Source organism: Carcharhinus amblyrhynchos, chromosome 28 (genome assembly GCF_965287045.1).
Source record: "Carcharhinus amblyrhynchos chromosome 28, sCarAmb.v2.hapA, whole genome shotgun sequence".
Classification (NCBI taxonomy): domain Eukaryota; kingdom Metazoa; phylum Chordata; class Chondrichthyes; order Carcharhiniformes; family Carcharhinidae; genus Carcharhinus; species Carcharhinus amblyrhynchos.
Genome location: NC_137351.1, coordinates 20,176,860 through 20,192,792, shown reverse-complemented (window position 1 = coordinate 20,192,792; position 15,933 = coordinate 20,176,860). Strand labels below are relative to the sequence as shown.

The window sequence follows — 15,933 nt, the reverse complement described above, 5'->3', positions numbered from 1 at the left end:
CATACAAAATAACCAACACTGCACACCAACAAGGCAGAGTGGTTTGGGATATTCTGATGGAATGACAGCTTTACAAACATAAACGGAAGTTTGTCCTGTCAGTTGCAACAGCAGTTCTGTGAAAAAGGATCCTTCTTTCCACTAATTTCTCATTTTTGGTTGTGCTAAAACTTTTCAATACATGTGAAAATAGTTTGGAACGCATACTAAATAAATAATTCTGATGTTTCTGCCACATTCACTCCATAATCTTCTGTTAACATACAATCTACTGTTAATATTGGCAAAATTAAAACTTGCTATAAAAAAAACCACAACCCCTTACTCACTTCTACCTAATAAACCTGTCCTGATCTCAACTAGAGTTTCCATTCACTCTGTTATATTTATTAGGAGCATCCATTTTACTCATCATCCAAGAGATTACTTAGTAAGTGAACCGCTTCTCCTTTGTAACTTGTATAGATGTTTCTAATGCTACAAAGCATTCTTCTTTTCTGAAGACTCAATTTCTCAGCTTTCAGGTCTCGACTTAAGTTTATGTCACAAGTAGGCTTACTTTAACACTACAGTGAAGTTACTGTGAAAATCCCCTAGTCACTACACTTCGGCACCTGTATGGGTACACTGAGGGAGAATTCAGCATGGCCAATGCACCTAATCAGCACGTCTTTCAGACAGTGGGAGGAAACTCATGCAGACAAGTGGAAAACATGCTGACTCCGCACAGACAGTCACCCAAGCCAGGAATCAAACCTGGGTTCCTGGCGCTGTGAGGTAGCAGTGCTAACCACTGTGCCACCATGCTGCCCTTACTCTTTGCAACAAGAAACTTCCATGTCATCATCATAGCACGCTTTCAGGTTGCCATTTTTTGGTAGTACTATGACTAAGTACTGCTTTCTACCTTAATACGCAAACTTATTTTCTTACTTGACAATGCTTCATCCATACGGTCAATTTATTGAAAGTTTATTAGATGCAAAACAAGATATTTTTGACAAATTTAAGCAAAAACTTAATTACTTATTGTCCTTAATATCCTTAAGACATACACAAGCAAGTTTTGCACTGAACACATCCAACTTAGTTCCAAAGCATTACATCGGTAAAGCACAGGTCACACCTGCACCTGATTGCCTGTTTGCAAAACAAGTTACCACAAGCAGCATCATAAAAGCACTTTGTTTTAAACAAACTTCTGCAGCAGTGATTTACCTATAATTGCTACCACAGAGTAAGCAAAGTCCACAATGCTTTCCCGCATTGAACAGTTGAGGTGAATCACATTTTCGGAATAAGTAAACACTGCAGATATTGTGTTAGGATTTTGATGAAAAGTCATCACCTTGAAATACAAACTTCACCTCCCTCCATCCAGATGCTCTCTGACCTGCAGAGTATTTCCAGATTATTGTACTTCTGGATCAGATTTCTGGTTAGGTTTTATTTGATGTTATGCTGACAAACAAACAGTCCAGGTTAAAGAAAGCTGCACTTTAGGAGTATACAGCTTTCTTCAATAATAAAAGGATCAAAATGTACATACTCCCTTACTCATGATATAACAGTGTATAACTTGTATAACCTTCCAGTCACTTTAAAAGTTTAAATTCCAATTTAATAGATCAAATACCTTGGGAGATCCACTGCCAATTTAATTACTGACTCACTGATATTTTAACAAAAATGATGAGGAACTAATTTTTAATTATTGTGGGCTATATTGGTTTGATACTTACTGGAGAACCAAAGTTGTGGCCTACTTCATGAGCAAACGTAATGTGAGAGACTTTTGGAGGGACATGAGAGCCATAGTTTTGAACGGTGATGATTCCAGTATTTAGTGACTTCTTCTTGCCATCAGAATAAAGTTTGCTTTTTTCACATATCCCCCCAGAGCTTCCTATGTCAAGAAATAGAGTACAAATGGATTAGTACTGAGAAGCATCGCAAAGATTTTGACTTACAATTTCATCTGAATCTACTGAAAAGCTATCCATTTTCATATTACTGTTGGATTGTGATCCTGTGAAAGAAATAGTGAGAAACATTATGCACAATAAAGATTTTTGAACACTTTGAGGAGTCCATCCCTCTATAAAACCTGAATGTAATGTGACTAGGGGTCTGGTTACATTTCTCGTTAGTGCAGCAAAGCCAATAATCCCCAACGATGATGTGTTATTTCAACAGAGTGCTAGTTTTTCTTTCAAAATTAACAGACATATCACATCTCCCCACCTTCATTCAAACCAGTTTATTTTATTTTAGAATACAAATTATACTAACCCCACATAATTTCTGTATTACATGGGGGTACTGCAGATCAGGAAGGATATGTTGTACAGTGGGATAATATTTTAAAAAGCCTAATATATTATGTTCCATATATTTTTCAGATGCATAGTAGCCTGTTTTCATGGGCCTAGAAATATCCAATTTCCTTTAAAAAAATCACTAAGGTTTTCTACTTGCAAAGTGGCGTCAGCAGTAAATGGCTTTCATTTCCATTATAAAATAAACAAAGTGCCTTTAAATCTCTACTGTCTCAGTAGCTTTGCCTTCATTGGCTACAGTTTCTAGCACAGTATTTCACTTGCCTGGATAGTCATTCACATCCATGCCATTAACGAATAAAATTTATATATTTTTTAGCCTGTGTGCACTGCTTGCTGTCTGCACTATTTCTTATTGACACATTAATTTAGAAAAGTATGAGCTGCTAGACCCATTTTTTGCCACGTCAAGGGATTCAAGCAGCTGCAATACTTACTGTTTCCTGGCACAACTTTGGAGCATTTGTATTATGGAACAAATTGAATGGCTTCAAAGTGAGCGGGAGAACATGGCCAAGTTTGAAAAATGCCATCGTTTGGAGTTACTTGGTATTAAAAGAATTAATGAGATTTGGCTAAGTGCAATGAGTGCACACACAGTCTTTCAAGCAGCCTATCATCCACTTAGGCCTGGTGTTTATTCCTGCATCATCACTGTCGTTCACTGTGATGAAACCAAATATCTGACCATTGAGCCACAATATTGTTTTCCTGGAGGTAAGGGGTTCCGTATATTGCTATGGTTCAACATACTTAGAGATAGCAATGGAAGTTGTTTTTAGCAACTTTGTTAATTGATTTTTTTTTTATTCATCCCAAATTTAGCGTGATCAGAATAAATTTATTTATCATTGAGCACTATGATATAGATTCATAATTTCCCACATGATCAAGGAGGTAATGGAGGGAGAGAATAACTAGAGTTAATTGTACGTCACTTCAGTGGTCAACGGGACTTCACCTTAAACCAATTTTGAACCGTCATTCTCACCTGTCGGCGGCAACTGCAGCACACACAAGGAAGTTTACATTTTAGCATTGCTACGTGATTGTTAAAGGACATGGGAAGTAAAAAAAGAAATCCCATAACTCAGTTTACAAATTAAACCTGATTAAATACATCAAAGGCATGGCAATGGTTCAGTATGAATAAAGCATCAGAAATTCAAATAGCACGAACTTAAAAGGTTACAGAGTTTCAGTTTATAACATAGCTTTTAAAAGATTGTCTTCAGGTTTCCTGCTGTGATTAAAGATGCCTGATTATAGCCTTTCAATTCAATCACAAAAATGCATCAACCTCCATTCATTCACACAGGGCAGGCAGTTTCTTGTGTTTGCAATATGTAATAAAGCTTCAAAGAATGGCTTAATAATTCCATTATCCTATACATGACTGAGATATATTGAGGGCCTCTTCCTGCCCATAATGCTTTTGTGAGTTAGAGGTACAAGTCCAATACATCACTAATCGTTACAATTACTTGACACAGAGCAGCTCTTTTATATATTAAACTCAATTTATTTTCATCTCGGTTGGAATTTTAGTTCATTTTATCCTTGAAATGGGAAACGGTTTCCAAAATTGCATGTTTGATTTAAATGAACATGTAAACGTAAGACATGTTACATTTACAACATTAAAACCCAATATTAAAAACTTAATTTAAATTAATTAAAAGTGAGATATTTGAGAAAACTACAGCAAAATCCATTTAAAAAATTAAAACCAATAGAAACGATGATATTTTCCTTCAACAAAGCCTACCATTTTTTGTCACATCGTTCTATAACTCCTAAGTTGCATACTTTGATCAGTACAATTGTCAGAAGCATTGCCTGATTTTGCTATCTACTTCAAAGAACTGAGGTTACTGGAACAGCAAGGTCTGCAAACATTTACCTGCTGGTGCACCAACCCAAGCCAGTCCCAGGACACCATCATCAAAATCACGGTCTGTGAACACATAGGCTAAGCAATAATCATCATGATTCTGTTCCGAATTGAGTTCGAGAAACTTCTCAACGCCAATGTTTGCAAATCTAAATGGGTTGCTTCTATCTTTTTCATCATTTGTATTGTTGATCTGAAAGGCAGTGTTATTTGTGTTAGATAAAACATTGGAGGAGAATGGATAAGTTGTTGACAAATGTACATAACGTATTAAATCATCACGGTAATTAAATCATGTGTTATTCACTTATAGCATTTCTTATTAACCATATAATAACACTGCATTTTTCTGAAGCTATTTCTCAACTTGACTACTAATTCTAACCTTTCAAGTGTGCATGTGCCTATCCAGACTTTGACTAACTCTCACCACAACAGTTTCAAGCATTTAATCACATGTCGGTGTACTGTTTCATCAAGTATTTCTCCCCATAAATATCTCCCCCTTATCTCTGAAATGGTGGACAGGCTGAGGTGGGAGCAGAGGGTGCACTCCAAGGTTGTGCAAGTGATCAGTTGTCAAACCACAGTCTTTTTTGTTTAAGTTCCAGCATTAGCTCAGGACAGCTCAAGCTCAAGAGATTCTAAATAATTTAGCATGCAGTGAAGAATGTTGTGTCAGAGTCACAAGGCAGAAGGAAGAGGCAGGCAGTGCTGAAGCTAGACTGTAAGCTGAAACTAGATGCCAGCAAACAGATACCCACTGGCATTTTTGTGGGTGGCATTAAGGAGCACAAAAGAAATTGAGCATGTTCAGGCAGATAAATAGCCACATCCTTTGCCAGACTTAACCATAGAAACATAGAAAAGTTAGTGCAGAAAGTGGCTAGTTCATCATGTCTGCACAGCCAAAAAACCCAAAGAGAAACTAGTTGGCTGTTCACCCTTCCACACTAGAATATCCTGCAGCCATTCCACAACATCCTTAATCCTGGCACATCTACGGTCATAAAAATGCCTACCTGTTCTCCTAACAAACAAATCCCTTACTGATATTGCTTTCGCCCTCTACTTTCACCCCTCCTGTATAGCAGAGCTGTCTATGGTGCCACAAACATGGTTCTGATTGCACACCTTGGAGAAATAAACACCCTCACTGATAGCCAAAACGGAAAACCAATTGGTGAGCAGGACCCCAGGGAACTGCTGCACTAGCTGCCTAGTTTTCTTGGACAACCTGGCAGTCAGCCATTCCCTTTATGCTTCCAGGCTCCTAAGCTGCGGTGTGACCATTAATGTACTATCCATGCAGCTCTCAGCCTCATGGATGCATAGCAGTCTCCAGCCACTGCTCAAACTCTGAAAACGGCTCCAGGTTCTGCAGCTGATGACATTTCCTGCGCAAGGGGTCACCTAGGGACATTAGGAACATCCATGTCTTCCCACAGACGACAGGACATGCATTCCACATGACCTAGCTACTCTGCCATTGCTTCAAGTTACTTCACTTACATTTACTTTATTTTACTTTGGTTCACTTATGCAACTTTATTTTACCGGGCTGCGACCTTATTTGCTATTTACTTGAGAATTAGAAGAGCACTTTTTTTAAAAAATGAAAGGAGCTATTTACATTTAAGAAAAAAAAACACGTTTTTCTAAATCTCAATTACTTGATGACCTTCCCCAACAGTCTTGAACCAACCAGTGACCTTATTTTTCTTGAGACGTTAAGTTCTATGTACTGCTGACTGCCTGATCTGGTGCACTTTCACATCTCCTTAGGTGCTGTTGACTGCCCGTTCCAGGATCCTCCACTCAAACTTCCCTTGAAGTGTTACTGACTGCCTGTCCGAAGTTCCTTTGCTCAGACTCCTCTCCAGGAGCAGCTGACTACCTGCCTCATGGTACTCCACTTCCACCCTCTTCTTAAAATGGAAGCTTCTCAATGATTGCATCGGTAAGCTCCTTAGACACCTAGAGGTACAGGCAAAAAGGCTGAAATATAACTAATTACAGGAATTTCAACTCTAGGAAGTAAACAGACGGCAAGTTCAAAGCCGAACAATAGGAAATTCATATAAGGGACTGTTGAAGAGTTTGTGAGATGGGGTCAGTAAGTTCTGTGACTTTCTTATCTAGAAACAATTTAATGTTCAGTGAACAAAGTCACTTTTAAATACCATATGCGCCAGTAGGATGGTTGCGGAACCAACTGAATGGACCCTTGATAAAAATATTTTTAGATGAATGAAATTCTAGTGATATTGGGATATGTTGTATGATTGAAGAGTACTAACTGTTTATACTTTAAAGAGAAAAATTTGTCCATCAGCACTGTGCATGCATTACAGACATGTTGCAACCTTTGAATCAGTACTCACTCGCACTCTCTTCACCATGAAGCTGATGTTTCTGATTCCTTGAAAATCTGTTGTCTGGTAAATTGTATCAATTGCTTTAACATGACTGGAAATCTGAAGATGAAATGTAAGAAATTTTATTTCTGACAGTAGCCGCTAAAATGAGATAATTCTTTAGCATTGGAACATCTGAAGCAGCGTTCAAAAATAGCCAGATATTTTTGCAAACCCTAAAAGTCAAGTAGCCAATACCTCCACAATGTTAACCGTATTTAGAACAGGCAATTTTTCTTGCCCAATTCCTCTCTCAATTGCAGAAGACCAGAACATCTAAAAATACTGCAGTAGTTATCGAAGTATAATTAATTAAAGGCCATGCATCCATTATAAAATAGACAATTTCAACAGCTTAGGTTTTGAAAATTGAGGTAACATCTGATAAGTTACAAACTTTACCCAGAGATCTGACTTAATAATCATCATTCAAACTCATATTGCAACATTTACAGAAAACCTCTTTCAAAATGGATCTCTTCCATAAAATTAACTCTCAACATCTTGGACCTGGCTGCAGCAATTTAACTGAATGGCAAACAATACATTTGTATCTAAATTAAATACAAATCGTGACAGTCTTAATATAAGAGATACTAAACACAGAAATGTCACAATATCCTTGTATTACCTCCTACAGTACTCCCAAGGAGTATCATTTATCTATATCATTTGGAAATTATTCCTCAAATGGTATTTAAATAAATTGTGGGTGAGCTCACTCAAGAAATTAAGTTTATTTATTAATGTCACAAGTAGGCTTACATTAATGAATGTCTTCCTATGTTTATAAATGTGTGGATTTGAATAATTGGCTTTTGAAAATATTTATAGAAATTCGTCAAAATTAACTGAGCTATCAAAGACAGGTAACAATTTAACTGAATTCAGCTGCAATGAAGTTGCAGTGAAAATCCCTTAGTCACCACACTCCGGTGCCTGTTCAGGTACACTGAGGGAGAATTTAGCATGGCCAATGCACCTAACCAGCACGTCTTTCGGACTGTGGGAGGAAACTGGAGCACCCAGAGGAAACCCACAAAGACACGGGAGAACGTGCAAACTCCACACATACAGTGACCCAAGCTGGGAATTGAATCTGAGGCAGCAGTGCTCAGCATTGTGCCACCGTGCCACCCATAATCATGTTAAGTTCAAATATTCATTTGAGTGCTCCAGAATAACTGCCAATTGACAGCATTATTATCTATTTTCAACAAGAAGCTTCCATTGGTTGAAGAGCCATTGATTGGGAAGCTATTATGAAAGAAAGGCCATAACTTTAATATGCTGAGGTGAATTCAATTAAATTGTTACCTGTCTTTGACAGCTCAGTTAATTTTGACGAATTTCTATAAACGTTCTCAAAAGCCAATTATTCAAATCCACACATTTATGTTCCAAGGAAGACATTTTTTTTTGACAGTGATAAACTGCGACCAAACTTAAAATGTACCTTCAAGCATTTACAACAGAATGCAAACCGCAGATTAAATACCAAAACATGGGAAACAACACACCAGATAAAGTAAAGATTTAGGTTTTACTCCATATTGACACACATTTTTAATTACGATAGCGATCTGGCTTTCTATTTCATACCTGGGCTAAAACTGCTTCTCGTGAGCCATAGTATTTAAAGAACAGATGATCTGTTTGAATAAAGAGCTGACAAGTGTTTTTCTCCTCCGGAGCTGCACGACGCTTTCTCAAAATAACTGGTTCGTAATTATGCTTGTGTTCAAAATCTGCAGGTTTCTGCACCAAAAGACAACAGAAAATGGAGTGTCGCTGACAATACGCCTCTTTCATCAGATTCCACAATACTCAATTTATCAGTCCAAAGGACAACCAGACAATGATCCATCTTGTGACTATAAGCTCTGGTTGGCATATAACCCAAAGGAGCAGCCAAGGTTGCAAATTTCCCACTGGATACAGGGAACACTATTTAAACACATTTCAAGATGTACAAACTGCTAATCAGTCTGAATACATGGTTTGAAGTTGTCTAAAGGACAACTCAAGATAATTTATTCAACCATTAGACAGCACAACTTTCAGCAACTTTACCTGCATGAAAAGCTGCATATTTAATTAAGTGCAAACAGATAATAGTCATAAACCCACAGGTAACATATTCATGCACGAGTCTCATGATTTAAAGCTTATTCCGGTAATATGCTGGGAAACATGCCAACCATTCTGTTTACTGGCAGTCAATAATTTATCTTTTCTTCATTGCAAAGAGTTGTGTATTAAAAATTCAAATCTTTAAAAACATTGGTTAAAAAAAGTCTATTTGCATCACCTCCGATGTAAAAGCACTCAGAAAAAAATACATCTAAATTTTAAATTTGGAGACTCTAATATTACAATAATACAAATGGACATGTTTCAAAGTGACAATTTTTTGGTTAGCTTCCTAATGGACATTAGAACTCTCAAGATCTGATGACTTACGCCTTTAGAACATCATTTGGGAGGAAAAATGATTCTTAGCTGTTGGTGGTGGGTAGGTTCTTTTGGGTCACCTCATAAAAATGAAAATAAACTGATGTTACATTGATGATTTCACTTTCTTTAGGTTATAGATATTTTCAGAAGTTGTGGTTAGAGATCAATACATGAAGCAAATTCCAACCCAGAAGAACCCCAGGCTTCCAAAAGTGCTTCACCATCATGGCAATAACTGCGTGCACTTCAAAAACGTTATGTAGAGAAATATGATAGCTAATTTGAATACAGGAAAGTCCTACAAACAGCAATGAGATAAAATCGTCAGGTAGATTCTTTTGGTAATCTTAGCTTAAATATAAACTTTGGATCGGAGACCACATTATCTGGACACTTCTTTGAATGATGCCGTAGCAGCTGATGCCCAATCAAGACAGTAGACAGGGCATTGCTCTCCCTTGGTAGTGTATTTAAATATAATCTAGAAAACATTCTCAGTGGGAAAGTTTAGCAATTTCCTGTTTTAGGGACAATTTATTTCACCCAGTGTGGTACAGATTAAATATATGGTACATCACAATTGAAACTGGCACTTTAAACATAGACGTAGGCTGTAATGTAGCAAGCTTACTTGTGGTGAAGGTTCCTCGACAGCTGACATCTGGTATTTCTTCATTCTTTCAAACACAGAATGGTCAGCACAGCCTCCTTCTGGTCCATATTTGTGTGGGTAATCTAGGGAAAAGAAAATCACAGCAAATTGTTTAAGTCTGCAATTGCAGTTTACCACAGGAGTATACAGTAAGGCTTCCATCAATAGAGCTACCTTTTTAAAATTTATTCTGGTGATGTGAGCTTGATTGGCATGGTCAGCATTTATTATCCATTCCCAATTGCTCCTGACTGATAAGCTGTCATTTTGAGGGTTAGGGAGTTACAGCCGTAGAAAAGGTACAACGCAAAAAAATGCCATTCAGCCCATTGTAACTGTGCAGGCCAAAAAAGAGCAAAAAGAAAAAAGTGCTCATTTTAACAAAAACAATTGTTTAAATACTACAACAAAAGCAAGTGAGGTAATGTAGCTCAGCTATTTCTGTGTAATTCAAAGACAGTGCAGAATGGTGGAGAAATGTATTCATATTCATGACACCCAGTATGCATTCTCACAGGTCACTTTGCTACAGAGAAAGACTGAAGTCTTCGAGTCTAGAATTAGATTTATCTGTGTAAACACCAGGAGCGCACTCACTAGTTCCCGACTGTCTGCATTACAAAAATGTGAAACAATACAAATCCAATGTAATCAGCTTTAGCAGCAGTATCATAAATTTCCAGCTCAAATGCCAACAAAATAGCACACAAGCAAAATAAAGATGATGCTGCAGATCTGAAATAAAAACAAAATGCTGGAAGTATTCAATACGTCAGGAAGCATCTGTGAGGGAAGAGAAAGAGATAAGAGTTCTGAACTATTAACTCTGTTTCTTTCTCAAAGTAGCATTGCACCATTGCCTTTGTGCGCCCATAACTGACAATATTTAAAGATTCTAGCTCTGTTTTGAACTAACACAAATTATGATCACAGCATATTAAAACTACCCTGCCTCCTCCACAGCAGCAACTGGACAAGCTTTAGCAGAGCAGGAAGAAAACAAGTGTAGCATTTATGTCCCCACGCAAGATACTCATTGCAAATCTCCTTAATATTTGCTGATAAACAAAGGCAACGCATCTAAAAGTACAACTTTTATCACTATTACTCAAGGATTGCCATTTATCATAACGTTTATTATAAACAGAAGATGTTAACGCTACAATACTGAACAAAATCTGCTTTCTCTCAAGTCAAAGCTTAATTACGCTTATCCTAATTTTCTTCACATTATGGATGCAAATGCGCTCTCAGCAGTGTTCAGGGCGTTTATCTTCACCTTGTTGTTGTATTTCTCCCGCACTTGCCTTTCACAAATGCTCTGTCTCATTCTCCGTACCAATCTGCAACTTTGAGTAGCTCTGTCAACAAAGCTGACATCTCTGAACAACACTGCTTTTAAAGAGCCCAACTCCTCAAGTGACTAATATTTGTTACAAATGAAATTGACCCTATATACATATCCCAATAGTGTATTGTAACTACATCAATGTTAGTGTCTTTAAAATTATTCAAATTGGATATATATTTTTTCAATCCGACCATTCCTTTAAGCTTTCATATTGAAAGTGCAAAATCACATAGTAACTGAACCACAGTATCACACGATGTCATAACTCATCACAAACGTACTCAAAAAAGTTTGCCACACTATACTCTATTTGGGCAGCACGGTAGCACAGTGGTAAGCACTGCTGCATCACAGCTCCAGGGTCCTGGGTTTGATTCCTGGCTTGGGCCACTGTCTGTGTGGAGTTTGCACATTCTCCTCGGGTCTGCGTGGATTTCCTCCGGGTGCTTCGGTTTCCTCCCATAGTCCAAAGATGTGCGGGATAGGTTGATTGGTCATGCTAAAATTGCTTAGGGTCATGAAATGCATAGGTTAGAGGGATTAGTGGGTAAACGTGTGGCAGTGTGAGGGTAGGGCCTGGGTGGGATTGTGGTCGGTGAGGACTTGAAGGGCCGAATGACCTCTTTCTGTACTGTGGGGCTTCTATGTTTCTATACACAGTCTATGAAATCTGTCCTAGTTTAGGATTCAATTTTTTTTTACGTATACACCTAGAATGGGGTGCAAGAGAAAGCAATGATTAGGGGATGGATATAAAATCATCAGGATCAAGCTGAGAATATAATGGTCTTCTTTCACCCTGGATACAAAAGTTCAGGATGACTTTAAAGCAAAATTGATGAGTAGCTTTATAACGTCAGCAGATGGGCAAAGCAAATTAGAACATATCACTGAAGTAGTTTATTAGTAGAGGTGCAGGCAGGAATATACTATGAAGTCATACACAGGAACAAAGAAGGAAAAAATCTGAAGATCTCTCAGATTCCAGCTTGAGAATGTATTTCCTAGAGCAACATTACACAACCAGTCCAAACAACTTCCTTTTATATAGTGCCTTTAATGTTGAGTCCCAAAGCGCTTTTGGGCACAACTGAATAGAAATGGATGTTGAGGAGATCAAATCCAAAGGTGTGCAGGTTAGGTTGGTTGGCCATACTAAATTGACTCTAGTGTCAGGGGGATTAGCAAGGGAAATATGAGGGGTTACAGGGTTAGAGTCTGGGTGGGATTGTGGTCAGTGCAGACTTGATAGGCTGAATGGCCTCCTTCTGCACTGTAGAGATTCTGTGAAATCCTGGTCATTGAACTGAGTTTCCAGAGGGGGCCTTAAAGGATGAGGAGATGTAGAGAAACATGGGTTTAAGGAACAAATTACAGAGTGAAGCTTAAATAGCTGCCAAATTGCACATAAAAAAATCAGAAAACAGTTAATTCATTAGTCACAAGTAAGACTTACATTAACACTGCAATGAAGTTAGTATGACATTGCCCTAGTCGCCACAGTCCAATGCCTGTTCAGGTCAATGCACCTAACCAGCACACCTTTCAAATGAAGGGAACAAAGAGTCAGGAGAGGTGGGAAGTTATACTTCCAGAGGAAGTTGAGGTGGTGAAGTGCAAGATCGAGAAAGGATTTCATACAAGAATAAGATCCTTAAATTTGAAGTGTTGGTTCCTGAAGACCAATCAAAATCAGCAAGAACTTGGTGTGGGACAGCAATCAAACAGCCAAGTATTACCTGAAGTTTCCAGGGGATGAGAGGCTGGCCATGAGAACACTGGAATAGTGAACGCTGGATGTGACAAAAACATGGATGAGGGTTTCAATGATATGACTGAAATAGATGTTCTAGTCTTGAAGGCAGCTGGTGTTTGTGAAGGAGTTAATTTCACCAACGGAATAGATCTTGGCTTTGTGCAAGGTGTACAAGTGATAATGAATTGACAGTCTATTTAACATTTCATGTAGGATAGCTGACAAATTGTTTTACACTATCACACAAAGTCAAGATAGATGCCCATCTCTTCACAGTTCTAAGCATTTGAAAGGGAAGTCCTCACATTGTTTAACAATATGCAACATCACTTGTAGATCCATTGCACACGCTCACATTGAATGAACAGATCAAGTGTCAATGGAATTGCAGCTGTGAAACATGTGCATTATTCAATGAGTCTCCTTATGAAATATATTCAATGCCCCCCCACCCCACCCATGTATATAACTTTTAAACTAAGCTAGCTCAATCATGATATGATAAGGATTTCTAAATTTAAAGAATGCTTTTTACGTGAGCACAGGCCTCATTTTGGTCCCAACTACTCCCTGGACTCTTGATTTGTGTGAAAAGGCTGTCTTTTTCCCAATATTAGCATGGTCATTTCCTTCTTGCTGCTGTTTCGGTCTTAATGAAATTTGACTGTTCCACACTTTAAAGTCACTGCATTGATGCACAACATATTTTACTTGCAACAAAATGAAGCGTGCAACGTCAAGAACATTTGCAAATACACTATGCAAAGAATATTGTTGCAGTTACATCACTGTCCTATTAATATCCACAGCACAGCACATATCAGCAACACAGAAATAGATAGGAACTTTTTGTTCAGCAAATGATGGCGTTCAGTTCTCCTGAATCTGCAACCCTTGAAAATAAATTATTCAACATTAACCCTCGGAGCATTTTGCCGAAGCATATTTTGCAACTTTTTAATTTAAAACTTATTTTAAAAATGTCACCCTTTGGACATTTTATCTAATTAATAGTAGCAGAAATTGAGGTTGGTTGGTTGATTAAAGATGAGGCTCCTGGGGAATTCAGATCAGCCGTCCTGAATTCTATAAAACAAAATACAGATCATTGGTTCAACTTGATGACAGTTTAATCTACTACTATGCTTCTTTTATGTGCTACTGATCATTTTGCTCTTTTCATTCATGCCAGGCATTTTTCTAATTTCAGTGCTACATTCAAATTGATTGGAATGCAAATATAGCACTAAAAGGCAATTCACATAAAGAGCTTCCATATCTTGGGTCGCAGAAAGACAATTTAAATGAGCATACAAGATTGGATGTATTGTAGTGTTTGATTTTCCACTGAACTGATTAGAGTGGTTTATGTGGTACAAGAGCCAACTGGTTTTGAGCAAAATTATTTATAATTCATGGCACAATAAATCATAGTAATGCAGGACATTACAGGTGCTAAGCCTCTTCTGTACATCTGTGCCTGACATCATGACCCAATGATTCACCATGACATTAGAATGAAGGGGGGAAACAGCCAGCAAATTCAGCCATGCAAACCAGTTGGGAAGACCAAATACAACTGAATTTTCACTGATGCTGGACTAAAACAGAATTTGCAACTTTATCATTTGTGATGCCTGCTGCATAGGACCTTCCAGACTTAGCATAGCAAAATTGACAGAATACATAACCCCTAATCATGTCCTTGTCTAATACAGTTGCAAGTGTTATTCCTGCACTGCTATCTTGTAAAGACATGCGCCCAAGCACTTATCCCCATCGGCAGTGCTCAAACCATGACCACTCCCACATGCTCAGTTCACCACTAAGTATGGTATCAATGCAACAGCCCCAGCTGTGCGATACCAGATTAGAAAATAATGAAACTAAATTTCTGCATTCAGGAAAATCAAGACTTTGACATATAGACAGAAATTTGCAGCTTTAATTTCATGTGAAAGACATTACTGATGTAACACCAGCAGATGATATCAGAAATGTCCTCTTAATCATTCAATGATGATCCACTATTTTAAACAGGATGCAGAAAGATGTGGGGATTCACACACACAAATCTTCAAAAGACGACAACTGGGACTGATGCCATTGTTTTTGACCCTGCACTAAACTCTACTCCTTTGCTACGACTCTACTAAACCAGCTTTTGTCACATTTGATCCAGCTGAGCTTCCAACCACATTTATGCCTCCACTAAGACTGCGTAACTTCACCTCTAATATCATCCAGCTTCACTCCATCTCAGCTCATCTGCAGCAGAAACTCTTATTCATGCTTTCCTTACCTGTGGACTTAATTGTTCAATGCATCCTATCAGGTCTCGTACATTCTACCCTCTTTAATCTCAAAGGCTATCAAATCTTTGCTGCCTGCAGCCAAATGTGCACAATGACCTGGTCACCTATCACCTTCAGCTCCCTGACCTACACTAGTTCCAAATTAAACAATGCCTAGATTTTAAAATTCTCTTTGTCCAAATCCCTTGATAGCCTCACCCCTCCCCATCTGTAATCATTTCCAGCCACACAAACTTCCGAGATATTGAATTTGGATCCCAAGCATCCTGAGTTGAATCTCCCCATGCTTGCCAGCTGCGCCTTCAGGTTCAAATCTGTGGAATTCCCTCCCTACATCTCTCTGGTTCACCAGCTCTTTATCCTCCTTCAAAACATTGCTTAAAATCAACTCTTTTGACAAAGCTTTTGATCATTTAACTGATTACCTCCTGACATGGTTGAACTGTCTAACAGTGGGGGTTGGGTACACATTTAATCCAGGCTTGTGAAAAGGATAAGCACCTGAAAATAAATAAAACAGCAGGGCTACAGGAAAAAGAGTGAAAGCGTGGATTAGCTGTGGAGGCCAAGTGACTGAATATATTTAGGAAAGAAACAGATGAGCTTTCTAGAAACTAAAGGGGTATAGGGAGAAAGCGTCAGTCCAGTGAGAGATCAAGAATCAGCCACAATCACATTGAAAGGTGGAGTAGACCAATGGGCCAAATGGCCTTCTCCTGTCCCTATTTTCTATGTTTCCTATGGCAGAGAGC

At 38.2% G+C, this 15,933-nt stretch overlaps 1 protein-coding gene across 1 annotated transcript in view; it reads right to left on the bottom strand.

Moving 5' to 3' along the window:
- The window catches only part of adam10a (ADAM metallopeptidase domain 10a), a 130,139-nt gene that overhangs the window by 14,167 nt on the left and 100,039 nt on the right, over positions 1 to 15,933 (bottom strand). Inside the window, exons 5-9 of the mRNA XM_080213955.1 lie at positions 9,739 to 9,842; positions 8,253 to 8,408; positions 6,618 to 6,710; positions 4,243 to 4,426; positions 1,743 to 1,906 (exon numbers count right to left, since the gene is read on the bottom strand). Of these exons, the coding sequence (XP_080070081.1) occupies positions 1,743 to 1,906; positions 4,243 to 4,426; positions 6,618 to 6,710; positions 8,253 to 8,408; positions 9,739 to 9,842 (701 nt within the window). The remainder of the gene's footprint in view (positions 1 to 1,742; positions 1,907 to 4,242; positions 4,427 to 6,617; positions 6,711 to 8,252; positions 8,409 to 9,738; positions 9,843 to 15,933) is intronic.